The sequence below is a fragment of the Lissotriton vulgaris genome, chromosome 10 (genome assembly GCF_964263255.1).
Source record: "Lissotriton vulgaris chromosome 10, aLisVul1.2, whole genome shotgun sequence".
In the NCBI taxonomy this organism is placed as follows: Eukaryota; Metazoa; Chordata; class Amphibia; order Caudata; family Salamandridae; genus Lissotriton; species Lissotriton vulgaris.
This window is the reverse complement of record NC_141698.1, coordinates 114,133,659-114,151,258: the sequence shown is the minus strand read 5'-3', so window position 1 is coordinate 114,151,258 and position 17,600 is coordinate 114,133,659. Positions and strand designations below refer to the sequence as shown.

Sequence of the window (17,600 nt, the reverse complement as noted above, 5' to 3'; positions counted from 1 at the left end):
GTCATGTTTTTACCGTTCACCTCTGCAGTATTTTAGCTGTCCATGTTTAAAACACCTATTCCTAAATAGATTAATAAATTAATATTTGCAGCGCTAATACAGCATTAGGTACAGTGTCACACGCGTCTCCACATCGCAAAGCAGGAGCCAAAGGGCCTTCGCAGTCCTTTTTCGGGAGCTTATTCAGGCTACTCCTGCGGTGAGGCTGAGGTTGGTGTGCGCTCCCCCAGAGCTCATGCTAATGAGGGGCAGCCTTTAGGGGAAAACATGAATCGCTGCTCTGGACAAACCATTAGAGCAAGACAATACTGCTCCAATTCTTGTCAACCTCCCACTATGCCAAATCCGCACAGGAATGGGCAGCCGGGCCAACAATACGGTGCAATTATGTGCCTTCCAAAAACTGCCCCTCTCCGCCACTTCCCCTATCCCCCCAAACGCGGTGTCTCCCTATTGTCGAGGAAGGGATGTCTTGGAATTCGTGAAAAAACAGCTTTATAAAACTGGAACAGAGACACTTTTGTGTGCCGCCAATATGACTGACCACGTGATAAATAATACACTTGAAGAAAATTGCTTGAATTAAAATTTGCAGTGTTCATCTGTTTTACGGTCCGGGCATTCCCCACTGGCCCTATTCACCACAGTAACAACACGGGAATGGGGTTTTCATATACCGTTGTACAGCAAAAAAATGTACAGCGCCAGACTTCATCCTCAGCTTTCTCATGGGAACGCGGAAAGCAAACTCAACTGCTGGGTGCGCCCTTGCACTGCGAAGTTGGAGAGATTACCTCTGGATCTCCGTTCATTGCGAGATTCCTCTTGGTTTTGATTCAGGCGACCTCTGCTGTACATCTTCTTGAAAGTATAGAGGTGTGAAACAACCACAAATATCTGCCAATTTTTTAATTTGCGTAGTGTGACATTCCTGTGCTTGCAGAGAGCTGTGTGGCTCTGTGTGTGGCTGTGCGTGTGTGTGTGTGTGACTCTCTGTGTGTGTTTGTGTGCAAATGCAATAGGTCTCGCGTTTGCGAGAGATTAAGCTATTGGCATTGTAAATGACAATGTCATTTATTTATCTGTTTTCAATACCAACACATAAATAAAACGTTTGTCATTTACAATGCCAATAGCTGTAACTTTTGCAAAGGCGAGACCGTTGCATTGTAAATGCTTGTTGTTTGCCTTGGGAAGCTGACAAGATACAGCACATTACAGTAATCCATGCGCGATACTGCCAGCGCCAGGATGACTGTTTTCTTGGCTGCCATTGATAGTAAGGCTAAGATTTTTCGCAACAGCCTTAGGATCCCAAAACAGGTTACTGCCAGTGTGAAAAATTTGATGATCAAAGCTAAGGGCTGTATCGAACCAAATACCTATATTCTTCACTTTAACCCCTTCGCTGCGGCGGCAATTCCGCCGCAGCGCTAGTGGGGGGGGGGGGGGCGAGCGGCAGCCGCATGCTCGTGACGGAGCGGCTCCGTCACGAGCCGCGGTTGAGCTGTGCTCGTGACGGAGCGGTTCCGTCATGGCCCTGCCCGCTCAATAGAACGCGCCGCGCAGGCGCGAAATTACGCCGCGCAGGCGCGGCGGCAGGGCCATGACGGAACCGCTCAGTCATGAGCACAGCTCAGCCGATGCTCATGACGGAGAGGCTCCGTCATGAGCATGGGAGGGGTTAAGTTTGGGGGGTAGGGGGCTGGCCCAGTACTGGGGGCCACCATAACCGCGGATCACAAGGACGATTGTTTCCCTACCATTAGGATGTCTGTTTTCCCAGCATTTACTTGCGGCCACTCAGCGTCCTCTATTTAGCAAGGTCCACCAAGCATTTCCTAAATTTAGGAGCCGATTCTGCTGCGTCCTGTGTCAGTGTTACAAGAAGCTGCGTATCATCCTCATACAACCCCATTTGTACACCATGGCTCTCCACAACCTCTGGTAAATTGAGTATTTCATTAAAATGTGTAAAATGTGTTGCACAATTACTCTACTTTTTTGCACTGTTTCATTGAAATTTGAAAGACTTAAGGACGTCCGGCAACCTGGCTAACCCACCGGCTGCTTGACCGGCCGAGATTCGCCGGCCGGACGGACGTAGGTTAAGAGGCCCCTTCAGATCGTGATGAAGGCTACTCTTTGATCACGCAGGTCCTACTAAAAGCAGCCCGGTGACGACTATCTACAACGACTGTGGGGCGGAGAACAACACAGGAACTTTTCCTGGTTCCAGATACTGACCCCACAGGTTGTATCGATTTAACCGTGCAGCCCACTATGGGCTCCACTTCAAGTTTATGAGCACTTCCTTTGGTCCTGATGAATTGCCTTGATGGCACGAAACATGTCGACCAGATCACTTGTTGAGGGTTGAATGGGCTTCCCACACATAGGTTGGCTGAAATCCTATACCCCTCTTAGTTTTAATAAAGTAGGTAGCTACAGGAATAAAATACCCAGAGTAGACTACACTAACTTTTTTTAGAATCACCACATGTCACGCTCACTACTCCACGATTAGGGCCCCTCACACCCACTCAAACATCGGCTTTGGAATAAAAGATCTCCGACAAAAGTGCAGCACTAAGTGCCGCCCGTCAGGCATTGCAGTGCCGGCTTGACGCAGGAGCAGGAAGCCAATGATGACACGAAGCGACCGGTTGGGAATGCGACAGTAGTCATAGAACCAACCTGTTGTGTGAGGTTTCCCTAAATTCCGAAAAGGGACAATCGCCCCTGACTTTCAGATACAACCCCCCTGTTAGAGAGAGGCAGCTAGTCCACTCTCCCTAACACAATTATCACCCCTAGGGGAACTTTGTGCAAAGAGTTGGGTGATAAATCATTGAAATTGTAAGCATACTAAATAAGGCATACAAGTTTCAGAAACCGCTGCCAAGAGGTAGAAGGCTTGGGGCACTCCTGTCTTACTGGTAAAAATCTTTTATTTTTTTAATAAATCTTTTTATTGTTATTAAAAAAACGAAAAACAATAAGAGCGTATCAAGTGCAATGCAGTCCAAAACATACAAGGAATCAAACAATTGAAAGGTCGCAATATCGGCAACCGTTGAAGCAGGACACTGAGACTCTAACACACATTTGACGAATCAGGATTATAAAACTAGCTGAGTTAGCCTATATCAATGCGTGCTGCCCACAGGCCCCTCCACCCACAAAATCAGGATATCAATGATCATTGCGCCCCTCGATACCAAAATCGTAAACCGGATAAAGTACAGACACTTGTATGTAAAAATAAACCAATCAGAATAATAGAGCTCGCATTTGCACCTTAATACTGAAAACAGAGTCAGGATATCCAGTAAGTGAAGAAAGAAAATGAAGTAAAAAAGAACGCAATGAGCGCAACACCCCACCCCGCACCCCTGCATGTAGCTTACGCCTTTCCCCAACTAGCAGTGTGCCTGTCGTCCCATCTAATCTACAAATACTAAAAGAAGTAAGTGGAGGAGGGCCATTCGTACAGGCTCCCGGCCTCTCCCCCGCTAGTTCTAAGCCTCCCCCTATTACGGATATATTATCATTTCACTATCAAGCGAAAATCGGGGGATACATTACTTGCCTACACTGCCTCCCGGTACCAACATCATAGAGTGAATCCCACACTGCCACCATTTGAGTAAAAGTCTTGAAACGATAGGCCGTTCTCAGCCTTGATCCTCTCGATCAGGTATACAAATGTTCTTCAACCGAACAGCCGCCATCTTGAAAAATTCTAAAGAACAGTAGCGAGCCGGGAATAGCTGAGGTTTCTCAGTCTTATTGTCACTGGGTCCCATCTGTGTCGATAAGAACCACGGATGTTGTTTAAAGTCCAGGTGCTCGGAGTCCAGAAAGGGCCACCCTGTCGAGCCACTCCTGAGTCATCACATGAGTCATTAGATACATTGCCTGGTGCGATTCATCCTCAGGCGATAATAATATTGTGAGCACTGACACGACCGGGACCTCCAATACACGGGCATTACCTAATTTGCAATCCAGGGTCTCTCGCATCACTCGCTTTATGGGGTTACTGGCCGCCATCAGTCCGGGTGGTGTGAATATTGTTACTTCCGCAGTGTCTTTGAATTGAACAAAAGCTATATCACTATTTCCCAGTCCAAAAGCCACGGCGTCCAATTTGTGCTCCAAGGCTTCGGCTTTCCAATTCAGGGAGAGATGAAGACCCTCGATCGCCGCCATTATAGCCCCAAGCGTAGGTTCAACCCTGGTCAGCACTAGTTGGTCCCCCTCGATAGGGAAATTCTGGTCCGGTCTCGGAGATCCCTTAGATAGGATATGTCGTCCCAGGTCATCCATTCGAGTTTTCCCAGACCTCTCGGAGGATCGGGTCCGATTCACACGAAGACCAATATTGAGCGCCATTTCGCCCGTTTCGTTCACGGTCTATTCTTGGGCCCTTCGGGATAGACCCAGTAGAATCAGAAGCAAAGACACACGTTCCATCCCCTCTGCATGCAAGGATATTGCGGAGCTGTTTTCAGGATATGTCCGAAACCATCGGGTCTCAGTTTAGACGGTACCAAGCCATTTATATTCCAGGCTCCGAAAACTAATTATTCAGCTCTCATCCGCAGTGTCATTGAGGTGTCCCACTTCGGCGCTAATCCATACGGATATTTGATGTTGAAATCTGACAAAATTTACTTCCATTCCGGTGGACCGGCCCCTCCCGAACTCTTATGGCCGATGTTGTTCAACTAGAAGCCGTATTCTTACTCGAGGCCCCGGCTTCAATGCTGATGTAGGCCGCAAACTTCAAGATGATGTTTCTCCGTTCTCAAAGCAGGTGGAACTTTTGGGGTCACTCGGTGTATCGTTATTTCGTTTCTTCTACCCGGAAGAGTTGCATAGGCACAGGATAACTGGCAGGATGAGAAGGTCTGCGGAGCCGGGAGCCTAAGCGGACATCTTGGTCAACTGGTAAAAATCTTAACTCTTCCATCACCCCAGTTGTAACACTTACTTGTAGCTCTAAATGTTTTGGATGCAAGTACAACTCCTCAATTTGTACGGTACGGAATGAAATCCGCTAGATCAGCAGAGAGATCAAATTTATGCCACATAGGCAATACTTTTCTTCCCTAACCAACCCAAAACGTTATTTTGCACGTATAACAAACCATTTCTAAACTTCAGTAATACTCTTTGTAATGGGAAAAATGACACTCCACCCATATGTAGCATCCTTTTTCAGTAGACCTCAAATCTATGTTATAAGTTGCTATTATGTTTGCATGAAGGATGAGCGAGTTGCAGGCTCTAAGTTACAAGCCTCCATTCATATTCTTTCATGCAGATAAGGTGGTGCTTAGGACCAGAGCTGCTTTCCTGCCGTTAGTGGTTACTTCATTCCACCAAGGGCAATCCATTACTTTGCCTACTTCTTGCTTAGTGCCTTTAAAATATGGACAGCGGTCTGTAAAATGTTTGAAATTGGACGACTCCACATATATTCTCCTTTTGCAAGGAATACTCTTTTCCCAGAAATTTTCCGTAATGCCGATTTTAAAGAATGGACAGTTCAAGGGGTTAATTGTATAGGGGATACTATTTCTGACACTAGCATTATGACCTTCGAGGCTATAAAGCAGAAATATATGATAGGGAATAAACAATTATTTAAATTTTTACAGATCAGAGATTTTCTGTGTAAAAGAACTGTCTCTTGGATACATATTCCGCTAGTGGGCTGATTAATGGGAGCCAAGTGACTACATCTTCTATATATAATATAATAAATGAGAAAAGAAGTGACAATTTAACTAAGCATTTTGACAGTTGGCAAGAGCGTCTTCAAGCAGGACAAGGTGTATGTGAAGATTCTCTTATGTATAGTCAATCTGTCTGTATTTCTGCCAATCTTCATGTGCAATGTTTTAAGTCTTGGTTCAATCTCTATATAACTCCTGCCCGAATTTACAAATGGGGGGAACTTCTCGGACAAATTGCTCTCCATGTGGGGAACTTGCGGCCGATAGTATACATATGTTTGCCACCTGTCCTACTCTGTGTCAACTGCTTAATAAAATATAACAGCACTTAGGGCAAATTTTGGGATACACTATCATTGACACCTAGGGTTATTATGCTAGGTGTTCCCGACCAAAATATGGCGGAACCTGAGCGGAAGATGCTTTTCGTAGCAATGGCTGTGTAAAGGCTATGTTTATCCTCGGTCTGGCTGGAATCGGTCCCTCCGACGCTACATGTGTGGTTTAGCAAAATTTTATGTGTATCTAATTGGGAAATCTCTGTATAGAGGAGAAGAGGAAATGGGGTCCGGAGGGAGGGAGAACAGATATGGGGATCTCTTATCAATTGGTTGAATCAGGAATTTTAATGCCCAGTATGAATGATTGGTATATGTTGGTATTTGTCCTCGTTACCCTGTGGGGATCCACCGGGGCTGGGTGGTGAAGGGGGGGGGGGGGACTGGGCGGGGTATAGTTATGGAAAAGAGGACCTAAGGCATAGCGGTTTATTGTATGCTCTTTTTCTTTTTGTATGATTTGTACCTATGTCTGATGTCCTAATAAAGTTTTTACAAAAAGAAAAAAATGTTAAGCATACTAAATAAGGTATACAAATTTCAGAAATCGCTGCCAAGAGGTAGAAGGCTTAGGGCACTCCTGTTTCACTGGTAAAAATCTTAACTCTTCCATCACCCCAGTTGTAACTCTTACTTGTAGCTCATAATGTTTTGGATGCAAGTACAACTCCTCAATTTGTACGGAATGAAATCAGCTAAGTCAGCAGAGAGATCAAATTTATGCCACATAGGCAATACATTTCTTCCCTAACCAACCCAAAAAGTTATTTTGCACATATAACAAACCATTTCTAAACTTCAGTAATACTCTTTGTAATGGGAAAAATGACACTCCACCCATAGGTAGCATCATTTTTCAGTAGACCTCAAATCTGTTATAAGTTGCTAGTATGTCTGCATGAAGGGTGAGCGAGTTGCATGCTCTAAGTTACAAGCCTCCATTCATATTCTTTCATGCAGATAAGGTGGTGCTTCGGACCAGAGCTGCGTTCAATCCATTACTTTGCCTACTTTCTATCCCCATCTCCCCCCCCTCCTCTGCTCCCCCCAGTCCTTCAAAGGAGGAGGAGAGGCTTCATTGTTTGGACCCCAGGAGGGCAGTAAGTTTTTATATGGACAGAACCCGAGAGTTCGGACCATAGGACCAGCTGTTTGTTGGATGTGTGGGCAAGATGAAGGGGAAAGCTGTCCACAAGAACTTTATCTAGGTGGATAATCCTGTGCATCAAGATATGCTACGTCATGGCTTAGAAGGAGCCACCTGAAGGAAGTTATGCTCATTCCACTAGAGCTAAATTGTAATCTTCTGCTTTTGGCTAGAGGTGTTCCTGTGATTTTCATCTGGAAATCAGCAACTTGGGCCACCCTCCACATTTTTGCAAAGCATTATTGCATGGATTCGTAAGTGAAGTGGGACGGCCATTTTGCTTGTTCTGTGTTACAGGTTTTGGTATAGGCAGGCATCTTCCTCAGTGTGCGGGACTGCTTGGAGATTCTATTCAAAGGGTGAGGAATCCACAGGCAGATGTATCCTTCAGAAGATAAAGTAAACTTCGGTAAGCTTTTTTTGGTGGATACAGTATCTATTTGTGGATGCCTCACTGAAAAAACCCACCCTCCTCCCTGTTGCCTGTCTGCTTAATCTGAACATACATTGTATTTATTTTTCACAAGAATGTTTCCTGTGAGATTTTCCTTTTAATCCATGAGGATGCTTTGATTTGGAAATTCTATTGCATGTGGTTATTTCCTTACTATGTTTTGTACTGTATGATATGTATACTTGTTGAAAATGTTGGTTCACCTTGAAGACATGGAAAAAATGAGTGGAACTGATGTCAGCACACCGACAAGCTCCTATGGAGTTGCGTGCGGAGCCGGTGCATAGTGACGTCCTCGTCGACATGGGAGAGCTATGGAGAAAAGTTTCAGTGAAATGCTGTGCATGGGGGTAATTCAAAAGGTGAGTAATCCACAGGCAGATACTGTATCCACCAGTAAAAGCATTACCGAAGGTAAGTAACTTGTTTGTTTAGGGTTAAATTCAATTCTAAAACGTCTTTTTCACCCAGAGATAAACTGAATGTATGTAGTGCTGATGTTGTTTCTACACTTTATTTTCCTTTACACTTCTGCAGCGTTTTTTTTAATATGAAGTTCTGTTTTTTTCTTCACTTCTATTAAAAACAAATAGAAGTTCAATTTCATTTAAGAAAGATGTGTTTGATGAAGTATGGACATTGTGGTGAATTGTTACTTACTTTGCAGGGTTTTTTCTGCTTACATTAAAGAAGTGGATGAAAAGCCAGCCAGCACACCATGGGGATCAAAAATGCCTTTTGGCCAGTTGATGACAGAGTTTGGAGGTGCCGGCAGTGGAGGATGGGTGCACAGTGTCAGTTTCTCTGCCAGCGGAAACCGCCTTGCATGGGTCAGCCATGACAGCACCGTGTCTGTTGCTGATGCTTCAAAAAATATGATGCAAGTATTTTCCTTCAGTATTTTTGTATTTTATAATGCTTTTACTGTTCTGCAATTGTACTTTGTATCCCTCACATTTCTTTAAAGTTCCATTTGTCAACGGCATTATTAACTCTGATCTACACAAGTGACCTATCTAGCATAGGTTTGCCAGTCTCCGGTCAATTGTGTCACAATTTGATTTTCTTATGACTATTTTTTGTCACTGTCCAGTTCACCACAGTGATGTATAAGTAATAAATCTTCAAACCGGGATTGTCTTTAAATTAGCCTGCCTTGAATATCCGTTGCCACTACGCAGAGGATGTGAAAATAAAAATAACTGCTAGATGTAAACAGTTGATCTTTGAACGCCCTACTCAAATAACATAATCCTTGTTAAGAGGAAACACACAAGTCACTAAATAAACCTGTGCTTAACCCTCTGGTAGCTTGGCTCAAATGTATTGAGGCTTAACTTAAAGGCAACGTGTAAAGTATATATGCATCACTCAAACAGAAATAAAGTGAAAACGCAGCATTAGAAAAAATCATTTTTGTAAATAAAAGTATTCCACAACAGCATTCAATCGTGAATTTGAGGTAGAGTTTTTAAAACTTTTTAGTTGAAAATAGTGCCAAAAAACAGAAAGCACCATTTGGGGTTCTCTGGTTGCACTGGACTGGGGAAAAGGCACAAGCTCAGGACGGCTGCAATAGAGTGCGGTGGGATGGCCACTGCTGTAGCTCGAAGAGCAGTTCATCCCTGGAGGTTCACATTGCCGGTCCACGTGGACTGTCACTGTTGGAGTGAAGAGCAGGTCTTACTGGAGCTTTGCGTTGGCAGTTGTTGCGGACCGTCTACTATCGGTAAAACACGGTTGTGAGGAGCCCAAAACATCAGTGTTCACTGTTTCTTCATGAGTAGTACTCTGTAATGCCAGCCAAGGTTCAAGGACCAGGGAGGGAATCTTTTGGGAATCAGGACTCACTCTAGCAGAGGCCATCAGCAGGGCTCAGGCAGTGCAAGCATGTCCAGTTTGTACTGGTCAGCTGGGAAGTTACGGAGAATCCTCTGGAATCTTGTTGTGTCCTATTAGCTCAAACTGAATGTCAGCCAATTGACACTTGAAGTCACTTCTGAGGAATCTAAGTTCAAGGCAAGCAGGTTTAATCTTCCTTCTTCAGATGACAGAACAGTCTTCTGAATCTTCAACAGGTCCAGGAGTGTTCTGATTAGTGTCTGTGAAAGTGCTACTTTTATACCTCATGCCAGCCTTTATAAAGGACATTCCCTGGCCTACCCCAAAGCTGATGCATATCAGCTTTTTACATTCATCTTGGTTTGAATACAAACTATCTTGGGTGACTAAGGCCAAGGGACGGCAAGGTGTTTGATTCCTGTGTGTTGTGCAGGCAGGGTATTTTTAAGTGTAATCAGGACAGGGGCACAACTCCTTCCCAGCCATCCTGCCAGAAAGACCCTCTCACCCCACACCTAGGTACCTTTGGTTTAGAGAAGAAAATGCCATTGTTCTAAAAGTGAAATGTTAGCAACAGTTACTTAAATTCTGTTTATGCCATTAGAGAGCATTTTAAATTATAATTAATTTGAGTTGAAACAACATTTCCCTATCTTTCTCCAAAGTGAAGCTATCATTTAAGTATAATATGGTAACCCAGTGTTGGTTAATGGGAGAGATAGCCTTTATCTCTTTAGGAGTTTTTCACTACAAGTACATGTAAAACTTAAACCCACATGTTGTACTTTTTAAATACCATCAGCCCTGGCCTATGATCCTTTAGGGCTTACCTTAGGGGTGACTCTGCCATATTAAAAAGGAAGGTTGGGGCTGGCAAAGGGTTACTACATTGCAGTGGTAGACCTGAAGCATGTTCTGAAAGGCTACGTTAATTGGTGACACAATGAGTGCTGCAGCCCACTTGTAGAATTCAATTTACAGGGCCCTGGGCACATCTAGTACTGTATACTAGGGACTTACAGGTAAAATAAATATACCAATAGGTGGAGGCCAATTTTACAGCTGTTTAAAGGAGCACACAGTAACTTTACAACTGATTAGCATGGGAAAAGTGCACCGTCCTAAAAGCCAACAAAAAACAGTTTCAGCAAAGTGTTGCAAAAGCTCAGCTTTTCACACAATCTGCTGGAACTTATTTATATGTATCCCTTGCTCTTTGAACAAGCCTATTAAAACCGCATTATTTGAAGCCATGTTAGTTTACCTTTGTCAGGCTTATAGTACAGTCTCTGGGTGCTCTGCTCTCTTTCAGAATTTCTGATATTTTGTAAGGTTTTTGTTTATCAGCTTGATTACCCTATTATTCTTTGTAATAGAATGTTTATAATAGGCTTTTTCCTTGCTAGAAAATTATATACCTAGTCCTAATTGCATGAAGGTTCCCTTTGAAAATCATGGGCTTTATGAAAGCAGATTCTTTCCCAAATAAAGAGGAAAAAGCCAGTGACTGGATGTTCATCACCAGTGAGGTGGCACTTTAATTTCAATCCAGTGTAATGTGTATAGCGAATCACTTAAACCCAGAGGGAGTTTTCATTTGTTTCTGAATGAGAAGTCTGTGCTCTCTTGGCCCCGAATGTAAATCTTTTTTCAGATCTGAAAAGGCACACTGATTTCCATAAACTTTTTTAGCATTTATTGCACCAACGTGTAGAGGTGTACGTTGACGCACAATACCCAGAATGTGTGCCATTCAAATTTCATCTACCAACTTCATACTATTACTAGTTTAGTCAAGTGTGTTGAAAGAGAAACGAAATGCTCCTTGTTCATAAGATGATAAACATGGCATTTTTCAATAACAATTGTTTCTGTGTTTAGCCTTTCACAGTTGAAGACGGAGTACCTCCCTCTCCTGAGTGTGACATTTGTCTCCGAGAACAGCGTGGTGGCAGCTGTAAGGGTCCTTTTAATCCCCTCTCCCATCCACCCCCATCTAACTCTTCTTGCATGAACCTGGTGGTCGCTGTAAGTGTTGCTGTCCTTTTCTCCATCCATCCCATTCTTCCCTCCTTAAACATGGCGGCAGCTGTAACACTCCTTCTGTTCTCAGTCTACCCCCTGTGCATCCCCTGGCTGTATTTATAGTGTGTGCCAGAAGAAGCGCTGTTTATTTGCAAAAGTTTGTAAGCAGTCGTCTTGCATGTGCATCTCCCCTCCTGAATTGGAAAAGTCCATGCTTGTTCCTTGTATGGGTCTCTATGCCTTTTCTTTATTTTCCTGGTGACCAGATGTAGTTTTTCAGTCCATAGGTGTCTTCCCTTGTCTTTTCATGCAATGCTTTTGTTGCAGTGGCTGTGTTTTGTTCATAAGGGAAGTGTGCATAAGGGGCTATCTGTTGACTTCTTACCAGCGGATGGCTCCTTGAATGATTCACTAATGTTAAATCTCCAAATGAAGGCTTTTACAAATCTGATGTCATCTGCTCTATGTTCAGTAGTTCAATACTAATGGCAGGAGGTGCTGCTCAAAAACACAACGTTATTGTGACAATCTAATACTGGTACGAGCAGGGTACTGGGTTTCTATTTCTGTCCCTAAAACATGATTGCCCGGCAAAGAAATGTCAGTCCTTGGAAGAAACTGATACAGAAATTTTCAATCTCAGTAAAATATTTGCCATTGCAGAAAGGGTGCACTGATTTGTTTCATAAATGCTCTGCTTCAAATGGTGAAGGTTTCTCGCTGCAAAAGGTCCATTTGGGATCTTTTAAGCTCCTCATTGTAATAGATCTTTGAAAGCCACTACTAGACATAGTCTATTTGTCCATTGTAGCGCTGGGACGCCACTTTGCTGTGGCAGCTGAGCGCTCTATAAATGTTATAACATAACATAACATAGACAAAAGGAATGCTGCCAGAAGCTAGTGATCATGCCAGGAAGGACACCGTAATGGTGTCAGTCAAGCTAATTTGCAAGTATGATGTTGTGCCCGGTGCTTAGCAAAAGGAGCACAGTAGAAGCATATACCTGACAAGTGAGTGGCTGTAATTGTGTCTAACTCTGCATATGTCAACTGCTCTAGGTGTTGTTGAAACTGCTTAGCAAGTCTGGTGGGTCCTACCTTTCCTCCTTACATGCCCTCTAAAAAGGCAGTTGACAGAACTCACCTCAGACCTCTCCATGAATGAAGACCACTTGCTGCTCCAAATGTCCTGGCCACCCAGCAAAGGTGGGGTTGATATTGGGCAGTGACCACGGTGGAACGGTTGGGGGCAAGGGCATCTTGGGTTAATTTTCACTGGCTGTTACCTTCAGCCCTGTAGTTGCTGCCCAAGAACCCTGCAGTCTCCTGGTGTACCATCACCACATCATGGAAACTCTGTGCTACTACCTTGAGGATCCTCCTCATCCCCCCCATCTCCCTCATCTCCCTCATCTCCCTGCTATAAAAGCACATTGTTTTCTTGCATATCCAGAACAATCTGGTAAATCGAACAGATGAGGAAAATCAGAACGCTGTCTTTAGCATGGTGACCGGCATCTGCTATCCCCTGTAACCACCAACTTGCCGACAGAGCAGATTCATGTGGGCTCATGGATAGAACTAGCTAGGTGTTGGCACTGTTTTCACTAATTTGACACACTGCCTTGTGGGATCTCTGTTTGTGTGATTATGGGGTCAAGTATGGAGCAATGAAAAAAACGCAAGGATATGATGGATGGAGTGCTGAAGCTTTTCAGACACTACCCCACCCCACCCCCCAATCACAGATCTAGGTTGAATGTTAAATCCATCATCGTTCTTTAGCTCACTTCGCTACCTCAATTCAGACCAGCGATATGCAAATCTACAAATACCACATAGCTAAATCCTCTATGATTTGGATTTGCTTATAAGCAGATGAATGAGGTGTAACTGAGGAATGCCACGGTCCCCAGTACATAAACTTTCAAATCAGTGTCTGGTCCTCTTAAAACTACAGCAATTCAGAGCCAATAGGCCAAACATATCAACGTTGATCTGGTTAATGGCTTCTTTTTTTCTTCCCCCACCTCTCTTTGCACATAACCTTCATGATTTATGGGTTGTAAGATTTTCTTTTTAATTAATGGAGGCTGCCTCTGATTTCAGAGGAATACTTATTCCCCATGTATGTTAGTTGTGATGCTATTATGTTGAAAATGTAGTCGCACTTGCAAAACTGTCCATTTCTGCACCATTGGGCCAACTTCAACTGGAGATTGCCTGGGTAATGAAGCTGGTAGTTCTGCTGCTTCAGTGCTTCAAAACTCCAAGTAACAGGTGCTGGGGTAACTCATCTGACAAACCTTCTTCTCCTGCCTTTAACCATAATATGACCAATGCTTTCCTTATGGTGGTGCTAAGTCTCAATCAGGTTTGTAAAGCATAACTACTTACATGTGAGGGGGGGGTGCTGCTGGTCCTTCTGGATGTGGAGGATCATTTGAAGAGCTAGGTCTTGAGGTCCTTCTTGAATTGGGTCTGCGAGATGCATTGCCTGAGGAGGGGGGGCAGGGTGTTCCATTTCTTGGTGGCACAGTAGGAAAAGGAACTTCCTCCAGTTCTGGTCTTGTGGATCCTGGGAACGGAGGCTAGGGCGCGATGGGTGGAACTGAATTGGCTAGCGGGTACATGAAATGCGAGGCGGTGGTTCAGGTATTCAGGTTCTATGTTGTGGAGAGTGTTTTTTAGGTACATTTGAGGAGCTTGAAAGTGATTCTCTTGTTAATCGGGAGCCAGTTGAGTTGTCGGAGGTGTTGGGTGATTTAGTTGCGGCCGGGATGTTGAGAACCAGCCTGATGGCGATGTTTTGAACGGTCTGTAGTTTCTTTAGTTGTTTCTGGGTGACTCCGACATAGAGTGCGTTGCCATAGTAGAGTTTGCTGGTGATGAGTGCATGAGTGACAGTCTTTCTGGATCCTGTTGGGATCAATCTGAATGTCTTTTGAGGAAACACGGCTACCTTCTCCCCGAGTTGAGAAGTGCATTTCCTAAACAAATGCTGAATCCTTGTTCTTATGTACATTGGTATTTTCTTTTTCAAAATAAAGCAAATAGATTATGTTAAGCCCGGTTATCAAAGTACTGGTAGTACCAAACATTGATTTAACACTGTCTCGTTTGCAGGGCCATGACTGCTGCCCTATGCTGTTCAGCTGTGATGATCATGGCTCACTGACCTTCATTTCCAAGCTAGACATTCCAAAACAGAGCATTCAGCGAAACATTTCTGCGATGGAGCGTTTCAGAAATATGGACAAGAGGGCCACAACTGAGGACCGCAACACGAACCTGGAGACATTGCATCAAAACAGCATCACGTAGGTGTCCGTAATAAAGCAAAATCTCAACTAATGCAAAATTCTCCAATGTGGGATGTGAAATTTGCCAATGAGTTGATTTAAGAATGCGGTAAATAGACCTGAGTTTGTCAAGTGTCAATGTATTTTATTCCAACTGAAAGTACTTTTTTAGGAATAGTTGCGTAAAGTTCTTGTCGAACTGTGGGGACCCTCAAATTGACCCTCTTCAGGTTTAACTGTCTGATATTGTGATGTTTGTTTTATCACATGCTCAACAAGAATCTGCAGTGGGCACTGTTAAAGGTTGTATACCAATCTTTTCAGCCTTTCTAAGGTTTGTGTGGCCATCCTTCATTATTCTAGTCACCGTCACCAGTTGTAATGTGTTTCTTAAAGGAGCTCAAGTATATATTTCTCCCTGCACCTTTTATCATGCCTCAATGGGACCTTAATTTGATCCTCATTTACTTGATGTCCATGCCCTTCAAACCTGTGCTGAGTTGCTCTCTGAGGTTGCTGACCATCTAAATGTTCCTCATTGCTCTTACTTCTGCGTGCCATGTCTATGAGCTACAGTTAACCTCAGCGTACCATCTTCCAGAACAAATTGGTGATGCGATCTCACGCCTCCTTTCTGACAGAACGTGGTGTTTCCCTTTCAAGTGGGCAGTCTGGATTACTCTTCCTGCCTTTTTTGCCCGGCATCACCCCTCTAACGTGACGGCATGGCTTCGCCACTTGGATCCAAAATGAGCGCTTAATCCAGCTCTAGAAATTTTGAAAACTGTACAGGCTAATCTAAGTGGTAGGGCTTTGAATGAGAACATCGCAAATCAAGTCCCAAAACATTCCTTAAATGACTGGCTACCTGCAGCCTAAGGTTGCTGCAATGATTAAAAAAATAAACTCTATACTGCCAGATCAGTGCCTGCTCCTCTAGTGCCCACCCTACCCGTTTTGCTACTTTGGGGCTGGGAAGATGGGTAATGTACATAAACCCTGTAGAATTGGACATCCTGTTCTGGTCTCTCTTTCAGGACTGTAGGCTGTTTTAAGGTCTCTATCACTTGTCAGTGAGGGCCATTAAGCACAGCAGCCAAGTGCCTTGAGGAGATCAGGTTAGGTGGGAGGAAATGGTTTATAAAAAAAGCATATTATTTGGTCCTTACCTGATGTATTGTGCATTTCTCACTGCCTCTTCATTGTCATCCTTTACCTGCTTTCAACATAACAAATCTAAATAATTTTTATTTCATATTTCAGCCAAGTGTCCATCTTTGAAGGCGATAAAAGGGATTGTCAGAAGTTCTGTACAACCGGAATTGATGGGGCAATGACCATCTGGGACTTTAAGGTATGGTGATTTCCTTTGTCTATATTTGTTCTGTTATTTGAGTATCTATGAGACTTCTAGCCACAGATTTATCACGTTTGAATATTTCCAGGCGTCTGACTTGATCTGGAAGAATTTTGAGCAGTACACCTGCATGCATGTAAGGGGCGTTGTTTGTCTCTACATCGGCAGGGTCTGCACCGGAAGTGACATATGCGGTACCTATGTATTTGCCACCTTGGCGCTCTTACATCAGTCTTTTCCTTTCTGGGCCAGATAGCACTGATCCAGATTGAGCTGCCCCATCCCTGGACTTTTCGCGTGGGAGGTCCCTCTCGACGTTCTTAGTCTCGCTCAGTCATGGAGAAAGTCTGGTAAGTCCCACAAGCACAAGAAGTCAAAGAAGTCCAAACACTTTGATATCTCTGCGCCCGTCATAGTCATCCAATGAGACAAGGAGCGTCTGCACTTTAGGCCCACGAGTCGGATGAGCTCTGTGCTTCCCTGATTTTCTCAGTGACCCCCACCCAGCTGAAGGAGTTCTGAGACCATGCGCTGCATCTTTGGGTGACCTTGTCCCTCTGGAGTCCTTTTGGACCCTACGGACATGGGGAGGGGCCTCTACTGGATGGACGTCAGCAGGGTTTGCCCTTTGCCCAGTCGGCCCTAAGGATCCCTCGCTGGATGCAGAGCTGGCGGCAAGACGGAGACCTTTTTCAGCGTCCGCTCAAGTGCCAATGGCTCCAGCACAAGCTATCCCCATCTTTAATCCTGACTCCGGCACACAACTGGATGGGCGTCATCCACACCATGTCCGGTACCGACTAAGGACATTCTTTAGAGCAGAGACCGTCTTATTTAATGGATCAGCCAGGTGAGGGAGACGCTTATGAGGGATCTGTGGAACCTCTTGGAGATGACACAGTTGAGGACAACTGGTATGAGGAACTGGGTGAGACCAGTGGGTTGGCCACTTAACCTGACAGTGTCCTAGTGTCCCCTCCTACTGTGGCTATGGAGGTGGGAGCTAGTGACCTCAGCTGCCCTACAAGAGAGAGATGGCAACTTTGGACCTTAACCTACCCTCTGTGGCAGTGAAGGCGCTTCAGCCGGGATTCCACCCTTTAAAATCCTTACTCCCATTCTGAGAAGCCCTTACAGACGTCCTACTTGGTCAAGCCCTGCACAGGTGCCCCTGTGAATAGGACGATTGCCAGCCATTACCCCACACCTGGGGATCCTAGGTTCCTTACCTAGCACCCCTTTCCCGAGAGGTTGGTTTTCCAAGCCCCCGCATCTTTCATCCACCCTGGTTCATTCCCTACTACTCCATCGGATAGAGAAACCAAAAGTATAGACACCTTTGGTAAGAGGATGTTCCTTTTCACCAGTCTGGCACTATGATCAGTG

The 17,600-nt window shown here is 44.4% G+C and overlaps 1 protein-coding gene across 1 annotated transcript in view; it reads left to right on the top strand.

Moving 5' to 3' along the window:
• Nucleotides 1–17,600, top strand: part of ARPC1A (actin related protein 2/3 complex subunit 1A) — a 133,029-nt gene that overhangs the window by 89,735 nt on the left and 25,694 nt on the right. The window contains exons 6-9 of the mRNA XM_086940650.1: nucleotides 8,354–8,566; nucleotides 11,410–11,485; nucleotides 14,682–14,875; nucleotides 16,121–16,211. Of these exons, the coding sequence (XP_086796776.1) occupies nucleotides 8,354–8,566; nucleotides 11,410–11,485; nucleotides 14,682–14,875; nucleotides 16,121–16,211 (574 nt within the window). The remainder of the gene's footprint in view (nucleotides 1–8,353; nucleotides 8,567–11,409; nucleotides 11,486–14,681; nucleotides 14,876–16,120; nucleotides 16,212–17,600) is intronic.